Source organism: Gobius niger (assembly GCF_951799975.1).
Source record: "Gobius niger genome assembly, chromosome: 1".
Taxonomy (NCBI): Eukaryota; Metazoa; Chordata; class Actinopteri; order Gobiiformes; family Gobiidae; genus Gobius; species Gobius niger.
Window position 1 is genome coordinate 56,010,673 of NC_136852.1, and position 14,476 is coordinate 56,025,148.

The window sequence follows — 14,476 nt, forward strand, 5'->3', positions numbered from 1 at the left end:
GGAGAGGGTGAGGGAGAGAGAGGTAGGGAGACAGAGGGAGGGAGAGAGAGAGGGGGCGAGAGAGAGGGGGATGGAGACAGAGGGAGGGAGAGAGAGAGGGGGCGAGAGAGAGGGGGATGGAGACAGAGGGAGGGAGAGAGAGAGGGGGCGAGAGAGAGGGGGATGGAGACAGAGGGAGGGAGAGAGAGAGAGAGAGAGAATTCACTTTTCGCTTTACATTACAGCTAATTTATATATTTGAGGCCTATTCAACCATAAGCCAAATTCCAAAAGGCCACATCTAAGTAAAGGGACTCACATCTTTTTGTCCAGAGCTGAAAGACTAGATAATAATAAATGTAGGTCTGCAGCAGTTTATTTTTCCCCCACTATTATCCCATTCACTTGATGTTGCTAAAACAGCCCTGTATTAATTCAATCCAGTCTAGATCTTTTGCCACATACGAGACAGTTACCAACTTTGGTAGTGTGAAGTTTAAGGTATGCTCTACTGGGCTTTACAACTTCTGTAGTTGCCCTTGTACCGTGTGAGAAAATCCACCAGATGAGGCTAATGCTCTACATTCACCATTGATGAAGCAACAATTACAGTTGTTGTGCAAGAACTCAATGATGAGTAGTTCCAAAGTCCTGAAAGAAATGCAGCCAGAGCACAGTGTAACTCTGTCTTTGTTTAACTATGTCTTCCGATGACAAAGACTCAAAAAGTGCCTTTAGCCTGGACTCTTATTATGTCTCTGAAGAACTGGGATTCATTCTGCGTGAGCCTCTGGTAGGTTGCATCTATATGGCACATATACTGCACTCAGAGGGGTCTGTATGTCCTCTGTTTCATTAAGGAGAAATCATGCATGTCACCTCAATATTTTAGTTTGGAAATGAAGACTGATCAGTAATTTTGTCCATATCACATTAACTTTTGACTTGTGCCTGTGCACACTACTGTTATTGACATTATTTGCAGACAGAGCTCCCACCTTATTACAAGCCATGGCTTGATATTGCCCTACAGCTCCCGGAGCTGGTGCACTCACATGAGCTGCGCTCTCGTGTCAGCAGGGTAAGTAAGGACAACAAACGCACAAGGACAGTTGACCCCAGTGTGAAGGTTCAGAGTTGTTGTCTTTGTCCAGATGCCACTGCTGAGCAGCCAGTATCTGCAGACACACAGGGAGCTGCGGCTCGCACACCTGGCTCTGGGCGCTACCACCATGGGCTACGTCTGGCAGGAAGGAGAGGAGGACACAGTCAAAGTACCTCTGCTGCACTTCATTTTTCAGGATCTATAGAAATAATGCTATATATAAGGAGTATAGGCAGTTATTTTCAAATGTTGCAGTTTTAAAGAAGAATATCCTTTACTGAGATGTCCACCAGAACAAAATGTAAGACTAAAATAGACTAGGAACCGTTTAAATAAGTCTGATTCAAAACCACACGCCGATAGATTCTGTCTTATGTTCTTTGAAACCAGAGGCTACTGTAAGATCTATCTTCACGGCTTTGCTCTGATATTGAATATTCAGGTTATCCGAGGGCAACCTGAGACAAGCAAGGCATAATAATACTGTACATGTGGAAAAAAGGGACACACTTAACTTACAAAACAAATCCTTTTTTCCACTATTGTTAATTGCTTTCTATCGAAATTAAACCAAAGGGTTTTGATTTAAGGTGCTGCCGCGTAACTTGGCTCTTCCATACTGGGACGTGTCACAGCGGCTAGGGCTTCCCCCCGTCTTCTTACATGCTGATGCAGTCTTGGCAAACTGGAGGAAAAGGGATCCAGAAAGGTAAGACCACTGTGATTGTATATGGCTACATTAATTAAGTATATAATATTATTGTGTCCTTCTGATTACAGGCCTTTTGACATGGAGTAAGTGCTTAATTTACTAACTTATAACAATAGGTTACATTCATGTTCTTAAATTGGATCACGTTAATGATGATGATGAAGATGATGATGATGATGAAGATGATGATGATGATGATGATGATGATGGAAGGCAGGGCCCAATATAAATGAATAAGCGAAACCTGTTATTTGTTAGGGATTAGGGATTAGGTTCACACACCTGTCATACTACGGTAAACGTATGGCAATAGTCTATTTAACAGCAATTAGACCCATATGCTTGAATAACCACTTTAAAATAATTACTTCCTAATTACAGAGATATTACCCATAAACTTGGTTAAAACATCAACAGCCTGACAGTAAAAAGAACTGTACCACGAGTCTTAGCAGAACTTCACATTATGGCTGCACTATATGAGAAAAAAACTGTACAACAAATATAGTTGCAATATTTCACAAATCTTTCAGACACATTTTCAACACATAATTAACTTAAAACAAGCTCTAATTGTTTAGTTACCATACATTTCTGTCTTAATCTCTGTCAGATGGAAGACCTCATTTATTAGGTGTGTCACCTAATATTGTGATACTATATATAACAATAATTTGCCCTGCGCTACATCATATTTTGAGGATTTCAGGTTCCAATCATGTTATCTAGGAACTTGGACTTGGTGGTCAGGCTGCCAGGGGGGGAGAGTTTGAGGGGTTTCTTCATGGTCACTCTTTTGGTGGAACTTGCAGCGATTCCAGCACTGATGGTACGGTATTTTGTTTAGAAGTCCAGAGTTTCATGGATTGTAAATGAAGCAGCTTATGTTTGTGTTTGCAGAGCATTCCCACAGTGTTCAGAGGTGTGAGCAGTGGGCACACGGAGGCCGTGACTTGCGCTCTTCAGGACATTAGCAAGTCTATACAGGAAATGTGCGAGGCACTCAAACTCATGCACGGTACCTTCTCTGCTGTGTAATAAGTATAAATAATCAAGTATTTGTTAGAATAACTGAGAAATATTTCTCTTCACAGTGTATGTAGAGCCTTCAGTTTTCTATGGCGTTATAAGGATCTACCTCTCCGGGTAATGCTCGTACATTTGGAGATTTCTATTATAAGTGCTTATGAAAGTGACAAAAACAGAGATGTAAGGTTTACACCAGTGGTTCTGAGCTGGTGTTGCCTTTTTGGGTGCTGACCCACCACTAGAGAACAACTGGTTTAGAGGGAAAGAACGGAGGCAGAGTTGTTGGCAAAGTTGTTTTTAAGGTTAAGGTATACTTTATTGACCCCCGTAAGGATGGGTCAAATGTCCTCTGCATTTGACACATCCTTCGATGCCGCTGGGGCAACCCGTCAGGAGCAGTGGGCGACTGCAGTGCAGCGCCTGGGGACCCATCTCCAGATGTGGAGCCATAGCTGATGGTCAGAATCACCTGGCTTGAGGATTCACCAATTGTGTATGTTTTTGATCGATGGGGAAAACAGAGTACCTGGAGGAAATCCACCCAGACACAAGGAGAGGAACATGCAAACAGAAAGGCCAGCAGCGCTAACCTCTAAGCCTCTGTGCAGCCCTTTTCTGCCATAATTAGTGAGGACACATTTGTGTTTCTCTGATTGACAGACTGTATTAGTCATGCCTTGAAATTACATTCAAAGACAGCAATACCAGATACAGTTTCTCAGTGTAGAATACACAGTGACAGATGTATGGCTCATCAGGCCTCTACTAAATGACCATTGATGATGTATGACCAAAGGAAGCGGATAATAAGAACTGCAAAATAAACGATTGCACTTTACTTTAGACTTACTGTAAACATTCTGTTTATTAAATGATTAGAATACAAATAAGTCATAGACAGCGAGCCAATAATAATATCCAAGATATAAATATACAGGAAATCATTGTGCATCTCAAAGTTTACAAGTAATTGAGCCTTGTTTCCTATGGTTTCACAACAGATGGAAAGACAATCCCAGCATGCCCAATGGTCTAATCTATGAAGGAGTACATTCAGAGCCAATGGAGTTCTCAGGTGGAAGCGCGGCACAGAGCAGCTTGTTGCACTGTTTTGATGAACTTTTGGGTGTCAAGCATGAAGCCAAAGCAGGTAAGAAAGTTTGCGGTCTGTCAAATGGATTGATTATTACAATTTATTTTAAACTTATCACACTATGCCCCTATATAGGAGCCTTTCTTGCCCGCATGAGAGACTACATGCCCCCTGCTCACAAGCAAATGATCCAGGACATCTCCAGTCAGCCATCTTTGAGGAATTTTGTACAAGAACAACATGATGAACAGCTAAATCAGGCATTCCAGCTTTGCGTGACCAAACTAATCGAGCTTCGAAACTATCACATAAACATGGTTAGTCGATATATAACGGTACCCGCTGCTCGCGCCCGCCAGCTACGCGTCGAGAAGGAATCTACAGAAGATATGGTCAGCAAAGCGCCCACGGCTTTGGAGGAGAGAGGCACCGGTGGCTCCAGCATCATGGGATTTCTGAAGACAGTCAGGGACAAAACCAAACAGGTCTCTCTACCTGTCACCAAGCATTAAGTCACTATCAAAGAGATGGTTTTCGGACCGAGAGCCATCAAACGCCGGCATCTGGGTCTGTTCAAACTTAGACTTAAAAGACTTGAGTGACAGCCATGACTCAGCCCAAACCATAATTCAAACCGTTTCTGTTTGACCACTAATTTCATCTTCAGGCTCAAATGAAACAAAAAAATGCACAATGACAGAAAACTGCGCACTGTCCACATGAAGCAAAGACTTAGCCTTGAGACAGTAAGAGTTATATTCAGTATTTTTCTGCTTTTTACATTATGAAAAAATGTGTTGCTGTAAAGAATAGAAATTGCCTATAAAGTGTTCAAGAAAGGTTGTCTATGTCAGTGTCTAGATGTGCCCCACTTAAGGGCCATAGTTGCGGGTCTAGGCTCCGGCCTCCTCATCCTCTTACTTGAAGAATGATATTAAACACAGGCTTACTTCAGTTGTCCTCAATTCATGGTATGGTGCTATTGTAATAGGTTAACAACATGGGAAGTTGTCCTCAGAGTTTGTCACATGATGTTACTGTGACTTGTCAGCTGATTGTTTTCCTACCAGTGGAGGAGGTAGGACAACAGCGCCATCTGCAGCCCGACTTCTTCAATACAGCGTCCCAGGTGTGAGAAGGCAAAAAGGCCCCCTCGTCCCGGTTTACTTTTTGCTGTCTGAGGAAGATTGCAGAAAGTGAGCAGTCGAAACTGTCAGGTATGAAAAGAAAAGGTTTACTAGTTAACCTCCCTAACTTACCCCCCCGCCTTAACCAAGCGCTTTTTCTCCAGTTCGGCTTTACCCAAATCTATAAGCTTCTCGACTGGAGCTTACAGCCTCTTGGCCAGACCCACAAGACTCATGTAAACTTTTTGTCAGTTTCTCATTCTGTTATTGTTGCTTTTACGGCACATTTTTGTTGCTCTTTTGTTGCTTGCTTTTTTGACATGATTTCGTCCCTATTTTGACGCTTTTATCAAGAAACTCTTAGATTTAGTTAATGCCAAACTGGAGAAAATGTGCTTTTTTCACTTTACTGTCTTGAACATTTCAAAAATAGTTAACAATATTTTAGCAAACCCATTCACAACAACGTAACATTCACAAGTCTGAATAGTGTGATGCAAGCATAAAGGTGACCATGGCCATGCAACATTACAACTCACAAATTACACATGATGTTGTGACAAATCAGAGCACATTCATTTCCTTTACCATCCAAAACTATGAATGAAAAAACACAAAATACATGCAACCGAATGTCCTCACAATGAACTGTTGACATCCCTGGAACCTGACTCTTATCTCGCCATAGAATCGCCCTGTAATTCTACTTTGTGCATTTTGAAACACAATGCACAATACGGCGGTGGGATGCGCCGCTTATCACAGTGGTTACCTCAGCAGTCTCTCCACATCTTAAGCCCACATCCAGCCTCCACTTGCCCCAAAGGCTTCCTCCTAAGGCAGACATAAAGGGCTGGATTGTCCCACCGATGGCTCATACCGTGTAATATTCACCTTTCCGCACTTGTCTCCACCGGTGTTTCGTTACAATAGCGGGACTGTGAGATCAGATAAAAAGCATGATGTGGCAACCGCCTTTTATGTTAAGCCTTGTTTTGATATAGGAACTGAGTGGGCTACAAAGCGTTTAATTTGCTGATAACTACTGATTGTTTTTTTTTCATCCTTAATTCCACGATTACAACAAAGTCAGAACAAAATTATTACTTACAAAAAATGTAACCAGATCACCTTTTAGATCCAGGTTACTTTCAGCACAAACCAAAGACATATTGTACTCTTCATCCTCAAAGAGTTAATGGTAAGTTAAATTAATAAATTGGGCTATTATACTTGAACATTGGAGTAATTGCTACAAAATAATAAATAAATGAAACCAACATTTGTGTTTAATTATTCATTTAATTATTTATTTTATTGTCATGGTGATGCATAAACAAGCAGCAACCTTCCTCTCTCTTTTTACAGCAGCGTTTTATGCCTTTTTCTGCGAACTGCATGTGCGGTTTCTGTGTTTCTCATCGTTTTACTGGGCACTTTGTGCGTCTTTGCCGTGTTTTTGTGAGATTCAGATTTATTTATTGCAGAGAGTCAATAATGGTCCTACAAATGTCTTCTTTTGAAACACTGAAGAAGCACCAAGAACCCTCCACAGCTGCAGCACACCTCTTGTCACGAGAGAAGCTCCTCAAAAAAAGGGGTCAGTGCAGGACACCACGCTCTGAAACAGGGACAAACCCAGGAGGCACTGAAGGCAGCCAGGTTTCCTCTGCGTGCTATGAATTCCCCGACCTCCAAAAACATGGGTCAGGTTGACCGTCTGTGGCGGCGCGTTCAGTCGCAGCGGCTCAGGACTAACACCTGAACACATTTTCGTTGTACAGTTGTGCAATGACAAATAAAGCTCTTACTTACATACTTATAGGGCTTGGCAATTAAGCACATTTTAATTAGGGGTAATTAGGGGCTAACTTCTTCCTACTCCCTTTGAGCAGCACATTATATTCTTATGTTGTGAATAAGGTCTGTAAATTATATATATACTATACCTGTATGCATCTGTTGCTCAAATAAACTAAACTAAACTAAACTAATCTAATCGCAATTGTAATATAGGTTGATCTCAAATATCACGTGGTGCGTTTTAATCAGGATAATTGGTCAGACCGGTTGCATTTTGGAAAAAAAATCTGGATGCCGTGATGCTGCAGCACCTGTCAGGTCAAGCCCATGGAATCATAAACAGGAAGGGACATGCAACAGCAAGACAAGAGAAGAGAATCTGGTGAATTTAAGCGTAAAATCAGCTACAAACTCACGCTAACTCGACTAATGGGCGAGACAGAAACACGAGAGGAGCTGTCAGAGGTTCAGGATGAGTGCACGGATGAAAAGTTAACCTTTGAAGAGAAAAACTATCGATCGCTGTATTTGGACCAGGTGGATTATTTTAAGGCTGCAGCCGAAAGAAGAGTGGGCTAGCTGGACTTCTGAGAGTGCATTGTAAGCTTGATTGTCTTTCATACTAATAAATGTGATTATTACTAGTATATCTTGTATATCTATGTACATTTTAAGTAGTTAGCGTGTAAAACTGTGGCTCTGCACACAAACCATGCGCTCGTTGTCCGCTTCTGACATTCTTCAAACATTCTCAGTTTTTTGCAGCTCCTTTGCAGATGTGTGTGTTTATATGTTGTATGTTGTGTAATGTGAGGCTAAGAGTGTGGAGCTTGTCTTTGCTGCAGCAGGACAGAGTTTGCCGCGATTTTCAGTCCGCCGCAGCATCTATTTACTTGCGAGTCCAGGACAGTGATTATTTTTATTCCAAAATCGCCCAGCCCACATAACTACGTACTTACTTTACTTACTTTTTCTAAAGATGAGAAGAAAAAAGTTTGAACACAACAGAAAGATTTGTAAAAGGGTAAAAGGTGAGGAAAAGCATTGGGCGGCGAAGCGGACAAACAGCGTGTTCACATGTCACAAGGATCTGATTAGAGCTTCCATTCACAGCCAAAGCAAATAATCCCTTTTCCTTATTGCCCGAGTGTGGAGGACTCCCTGACAACTGCGGCTAAACAACACACATCGCCAAGGATATCTCCATTGTGTTGCAGAGGCTGAAGTTTCACCTCCACTTACTCCTTGGCCCACTTCACCAAACAGACACAAAAACTTTCAAGGGAGCTATTTACTGGGAACATTTATGTGTGTTGCAAATGTTTGAAATAAAACTAAATTTATCGTATAGCACTGTAGCACTAAAGTCTAGGTTGTGGTTTTGCAAAAACAAGAGAAACATCTAATGTATTAATTTGATGAATTGTCGCGAAATGGTAAAATTAGTCTATGTGTGATATAAGCATAAACAACGTTTTCAAGAAAATCAGTATATTTACTTTATTATCTTACCTTAAATGGTTAAATGGACCTCACACACTTCATCTAATTTACAGACAGTTTCATCTCAGTTGGCATGAGTCATTTTCCTTCATCTATTAGAGGGTTTCAGAAGACATTGTTCACGACTTTTGGGATGTCTGACTCACTTTCTCTGTTGTTACTTTTCTGTCTATACCAGTCAGCAAGACATACACTTTTTTGTTTCTTTGGATCTCAGCGTGTGTGTCTTTGTGCATCACCAGTTCGCTCTTCCACGGCAGGTTAAACGTTTTAGATGTAGTCATCTTATGGCTATTTAGTCACTTCCTTTTTCTTTGACTCCTCAAACTTACTGCCCACAAGAAAAGGAGCTGTTTGCCATCTTGAAAATCTGCACTTTCAGGTGTTGAATTTCTCTTCTTGACAGCGTTGATCAAGCCGAGATGACGTCAGCGGCTTGACAGGAAAGCAAGCGTCACATCGCCTTTAATGCTTTGACATTTTGCCCACACTGATGTTCATTCAATTTTAGCTCAACATACTGAATAATAGCACACCTTGAGAATATGGATTTCTACACAGCTGACATCCACTGTTACCAAAATAGTTGCTGTTGCTAAAGTCCAGCAATTTGTAGAAGAGGTGCCAGCCAATGTGGAGCTAGTCTGAACTTTAGTTTTATAGTGACAATTTGCCCTGTAGCCGAAATTGCGGAAATGTTTCATTGGCGACCTTGGCGACACACTTTATTTTGGATGAATAAAGCAACATGACATTCAGATCTGCACTGGATTAGCAAAAACCCACACGTCACTGCCTTTTGTCTTAAAAGGTTAACGCATCTTTGTGCTGTGAGTATGGTCAACCACTCACCACGCCTGAGTCTCTACAGGGCAGGAGCAAACAGGACCTTTTTCCATTGAAGCATAACATTATGACCACCAAGATTTGGAATTGGGGAAATGCACTGCTGTCGTCCACTGCTCCAGTCACATTGAAAGTTAAGGTCAAAGCAAATGTACATCAAATGTCTCCAAAGGAAAAAGGTGCTCAAACACTACTTTCTCACACTCTTCTGTCAGAGGAAGCATCAGCATTTGCTTTAAAATCAGAATCAGAATAATTTATTAATGGCCACACAATAGAGTTAGTGGAATTTGTTTTTGGTACCCACAGGGTATACTGCATGTGATACCATACCAACTTTATTTATAAAGCACTTATAAAGCATGGCCAAAGTGCCATACACAAAAACAGACATACAATTTATGGTATAAGTGTAAGGAGTAGTAGTGAAAAAACATATAATTCTGTGTTAAACACCTGCGAAAAGATGTGCGTTTTTAGGAGACATTTAAAAACAGATATAGACTGGGCCTGTGTAATCTCTAACGGCAGCTGGTTGCACAGCCAGCAACGGAGAAGAAGGCCCAATCTCCCCGAGGTTTGCACTTGGTTTTCGGAACAACCAGCTACAGCTGATCTGCTGACCTGAGTGCGTGAGCGTAAGGGTGAATCAGGTCAGACAGATAGGAGGGGGCAAGGCCATTCAGACATATCAAAGTAAATAGAAGAATTTTGAAATCAACTATAAATTTGGCTGGGAGCCAATGGAGCAAAGCTAAAACCGGTGAGATATGGTCATGTTTCAGTGTCCCTGTTAAATGCTGAGCTGCGGGGTTTTGAGTGAGCTGCAGTAGGGAGAGTGCACACTGGCTCACACCGGCATAAAGGCCGTAACAGTAATCCAACCTGGTCCTTACAAAGGCATGTATTACAGTCTCGAAATGCTGCCTTGATAAAATGGGCTTCAATTTCGCCAGTTTTCTTAAGTGGGAAAAAACTGGACTTAGCGACTGCGCTGATTTGCTTGTCAAATAAGTTCCATGATCCACTCTAAACACAAATTGGAAACAACAGGCTTGATAAAATCCGACAAGAAGCCGAGGTCAGGAGGGGTGCCATTAGGGCCACTACGGTCCAAAACCATGATTCCAGATCTGTCCTGATTTCGGCATAAAAGGTTAAGGGCTATCCATGCTTTGATATCACTGATGAAGTCAAAAAGGGGCCTGCATGTGGATCAAAGGCAGATAGATTTGACTGTCATCAGCATAACAGTGAAAAGTAATGCCATGTTTCCTCAGAATGGATCCAAGTGGGAGGCAGCAAATACAAGAAAGACAATAAAGGGCCAAGTATTGATCCTTGTGGTACCCCACAAGACAAAGGGGAAACACATTCTCCGAAACAGACACGAAAACATCTGTCAATCAAACATGACTTGAACCACTGCAGGGCTGAGCCACGAATTCCCACCCAGTATTCCTGAAAAGCGATACTGTAAAGGAATATTTAAAACATGAATATAAAGATAATACATGGGGGAAATTGTGCAAACTGCCCTGTGTGATAAAGGCTGACATTAACCATGCACTGTATTTTCACTCTATGCCCTTCTACCAGAGCCAGCATTGACTCACAATTTCAGCTTTAATAACTTAGAGCAAAACAATCAACTTGGAAGACACTGACAGACAGACAGAATTGATGCTTAATATTCCTCCCATTACAAGGCCGATGATCAAGAGAAAATCTTGATTTAACCACTTCATCAGTGAGGGGTCATAATGTCTGTTTTGTCAGTCAAAGGCCACACGCAAACGCACGCTATAAGCTTGCATCCCTGCATGTACAAACATATACCTTGTGTGTACTCCCACATTCCCTATATGCGGGTTTCCTCTTCGATACACAACCATTGTCCCCCTAATGCTAACTCCACTGATTGATTTCCTCTTCCTCTGTGCTGCTGCTAATGTCACTGTCCCATTGGCGCACATACTCTTATTATAAACAGTTTCTCATCCGGGTTAGAAAAATACAGGAAGTTCTCTCAGGGGTCTCCTGACCTGAAAAAGACCTTTCTATCTACAGTGCAATAGAGACACAAATTCAGAAAGGTTTAGATTATACTCCTCCAGGTCAGAACATTATGTAACTAACTGTATCTTCATTGTTTTTGGCAAAGTAACTGAATGCAATTCGGGGGAACACAGTTACTGTTGCTGGTACTACTTTTGTCAGGGCAGTAATTTTTCACACCGGTACAACCCATTTTTTAAAGGAACAGGCCACCGTTTTTACATACAGAGATATGTTTAGCTTAGACGAGTTGATGCGTACCTGTCTGGTCTCTTCCAGCATATTCCTATAGCTCCAAACGGAGGTGAAGTTGGAAGCTACCAAGCTCTTCCACGGGCACGCACAAAGACCAGACAGGCACGTATCAATTTGTCTAAGCTCATGCAAGAACATATCTCAGTATGGAAAAACGGTGGCCTGTTCCTTTAAATCACATGTCATGTGACTCTAGAACACATGACAGGACATGATACTCACTTTATTTTATTCTATTTGGCCTTCATATTTAACCAGGAAAGTCCCACTGAGATTAAGAATCTCTTTTTCCTATTGTACATATTTTAAAGGATCTATATCATGCTATTTTAGCCATTCCAAAGTTAAGTATAGACATTTATATGATATATTGTACCTCTACCATTATGGAGCAGTGTTTTCTGGAGGTATTTTTCAAACCCGGAAGACACAACGCTTCGATTCAGTTAACTCCGCCCCCTCTCTCCGCTCATACAACTTTACCGTGATATAAATAAACAGCAATAAGTGAAATTGCTTCACGATGCAGTTATACGGAGTTGACATCTGCAACACAGCTTCATAAATGGCTAACACACATGCTAATATGCTAACACACAAGCTAACCCGCGTTTGGATTGACTCACCACTCTGGTCCATCACTGTTTACATTATGGGACTTGTGTTGGTTATAAAAGTTAATCAACTTTGATTCTGGGAAGGTTCACCAAACATCCATCAGAGACAGTCACAGAAAAACACCATTTTGGTGATAGTCGCTGAATCCCAGAGAAATAAACAACTTCGATTGGCCTCTTCTTGAAAAAAGTTGAATAAACTCCCGTCCTCGTAGCCAAACGCGCTTCTTTTGTGACATTATCGTTAGGTAAGAATAAAGAACAGGTGTGTCCAGTTATAACGAGCTCCATCTTCACAGCTGCAGCGCAAACATGACGTCTGTTCAGACACTCAGGGATGTGTTTGTTTTGGCCACAGCTGACCTGGAAGCACCTCGGGCACATCCTTTTTTCTTTTTTTTTCTCTTTGCATCTCTCTTACGACAGAAATAATGAAAAAGCTGTTTTACAAATTAAAATCAGGCCGCAAGCATAGAATTAAGACATTACATTACAGACGTCGAGCACTTCCGTTCCGCTGTTACGACACAACTGAGCAGGTCAGTCGTTCACCAGGAGAGGGAGGAGCAGCTGCTCAGAGAGCAGGATTCAGGAGGATTACTGAGAGCTGCGTGAATGAAGCCACAAACCACTCTGGGGGTGTTTTTGATAAGGAAATAGCATAACAACATGGCTAAAAGCTCTAAAAAGTCGATTTTGCATGATATAGGACCTTTAATGGTAGGGGGAACCTGAGCTCCGTGAGAAACCTACACAGGCATGGGGAGAACATGCTCCACACAGAAAGGGGCAGGAATTGAACGTGGAACTTTCTTCAGCTCTAACTACTGTGCCATTGTGCCACCCATCTCACAATGTCACAACTCTTCTAATTATGCCCAGTGAAGCTGTCAAGAATTCAAAAATACAAAGGTTGTCTATTCAAAAACTTTTGGGCATTTAAGAAATCCCAAACACAGTATCTCAAACCTGAAACCACCACAACGACATTTGGTCCTCTTTCTCTCGTCTTCGCAGCTCATTAAGAAAAATGGCAATGAGTCACTTATGTAAGTGCGAGCTGGGGCTTCCACTTGGAGCGCAGCTACCGAGGGATGGAATGAAAATCCTGCACTGGTCGTCTAATCCCAGACTTCCCAGTAAAAACATTCCACTTCCTCCCAGGCGAAATCCGGGGCCTGTTCGCATGCAGAGGGTGGAGAGTTCGAGGGATGAAGTGGAGGGGGGTGTTTGACTGCTCCAAACAGGGGACAGACTGGAGACAGATGGGGTCAGAAAGATGGGAGGAGCAGTCAGGTGCAACTTACAAGTCCGTAGAGACCACTGACATGATGCAGGGCCTTGCAGAGGACAGGAAGAGGCTGAGAAAACAGCAAGTGGACAGGCAAAGTTCAACTACGAGTGCTGTTATTGTTGTGGTGGTGGGTAAGGGCGAATGAAGAAATGTTTAAGTCAAATATAAAGATTGAACACTGATCAGTTTTAAATGCAGCACAGGAGAAGTTTTCATAGTTACATAGCTTTATACCAATGAAGTGACAATTTTACTGAAGAAGTTAAAAAAGTGATATATAGGAGGAGGGAGAGTTCTATATTCCAGGGATAGAATTGGGAATCGCCCATGTCCTTTAAGTACAGTATGGCTGCATGGCGACAGTTAAGGAATGTAAACCTCTTCATTGTTTTCACAGATAGTTTCAATAACGAAGTGAAAGAATAAACCTCACAATAAATGTCAAATCGCGAAAAGCTAAAAAGGTCTATGGTCTGTGACTGTTATAGTAAAAATCTGGACGATAATTGTGGCTTAATTCTAAACTAAATAATTGTGGCTTTGTGTTAGTCTTAATGTGATTAGATGTGAGGTTTACAGCCTGCCTGCCTGCACACTCTAGTCAGACTTTAAACTGTTTTAATCCTGTGTTACATGCTCACACCGGGATGCTAATATGAAATGGAAAGTTACAGATTTGACTGAGGCTCATCCTGAGGTTGGCCTTTTGCTGCCTACACACTATGAGCTTATTGCTCCACTCTGCTCCCAAGGCACTGCGCACTAAAAACTCTATTACATTTTGTTCTGCCAGAATGTGTTCTCCCGTAGCCAAAAACAACCAAATTTACATTTAAGACCTTGTACTTACTGACAAGTAATTTACTAAAATGGGAACATGACAAATAATTCCTGTAGAGGCCAGCTGTAATGTAGAAAATATACATGCGCCAGTTTTAAAGGTCAAACATACTTCATTATTCACAATGGTACTGAAGTCAAAGCCACAATGCGGAACATTCCAGGTTATATGCTGCTGCTATGTCACAACATCAATGACATTGTATGAAAAAATG

At 41.7% G+C, this 14,476-nt stretch overlaps 1 protein-coding gene across 1 annotated transcript; it reads left to right on the forward strand.

Annotated features, from left to right (window-relative positions):
* The first annotated feature begins 613 nt into the window (after window positions 1-613).
* On the forward strand, window positions 614-4,803 carry ido1 (indoleamine 2,3-dioxygenase 1). Its single transcript, XM_079570534.1, has 10 exons — window positions 614-772; window positions 965-1,060; window positions 1,134-1,253; window positions 1,675-1,793; window positions 1,865-1,879; window positions 2,526-2,625; window positions 2,697-2,814; window positions 2,891-2,942; window positions 3,827-3,975; window positions 4,054-4,803. The coding sequence occupies exons 1-10, from the start codon at window positions 680-682 to the stop codon at window positions 4,428-4,430; spliced, it is 1,239 nt and encodes a 412-aa protein (XP_079426660.1). The 5' UTR covers window positions 614-679; the 3' UTR covers window positions 4,431-4,803.
* The last annotated feature ends 9,673 nt before the right edge of the window (window positions 4,804-14,476 follow it).

Excerpts from the sequence above, each read along its gene's own strand:
- ido1 (XM_079570534.1), top strand. The coding sequence starts at position 680 with ATGTCTTCCGATGACAAAGACTCAAAAAGTGCCTTTAGCCTGGACTCT. Across the intron at positions 1,254-1,674 it reads GAGAGGAGGACACAGTCAAA|GTGCTGCCGCGTAACTTGGC; the intron begins GTACCTCTGCTG and ends TTTTGATTTAAG. Across the intron at positions 3,976-4,053 it reads CAAGCATGAAGCCAAAGCAG|GAGCCTTTCTTGCCCGCATG; the intron begins GTAAGAAAGTTT and ends GCCCCTATATAG.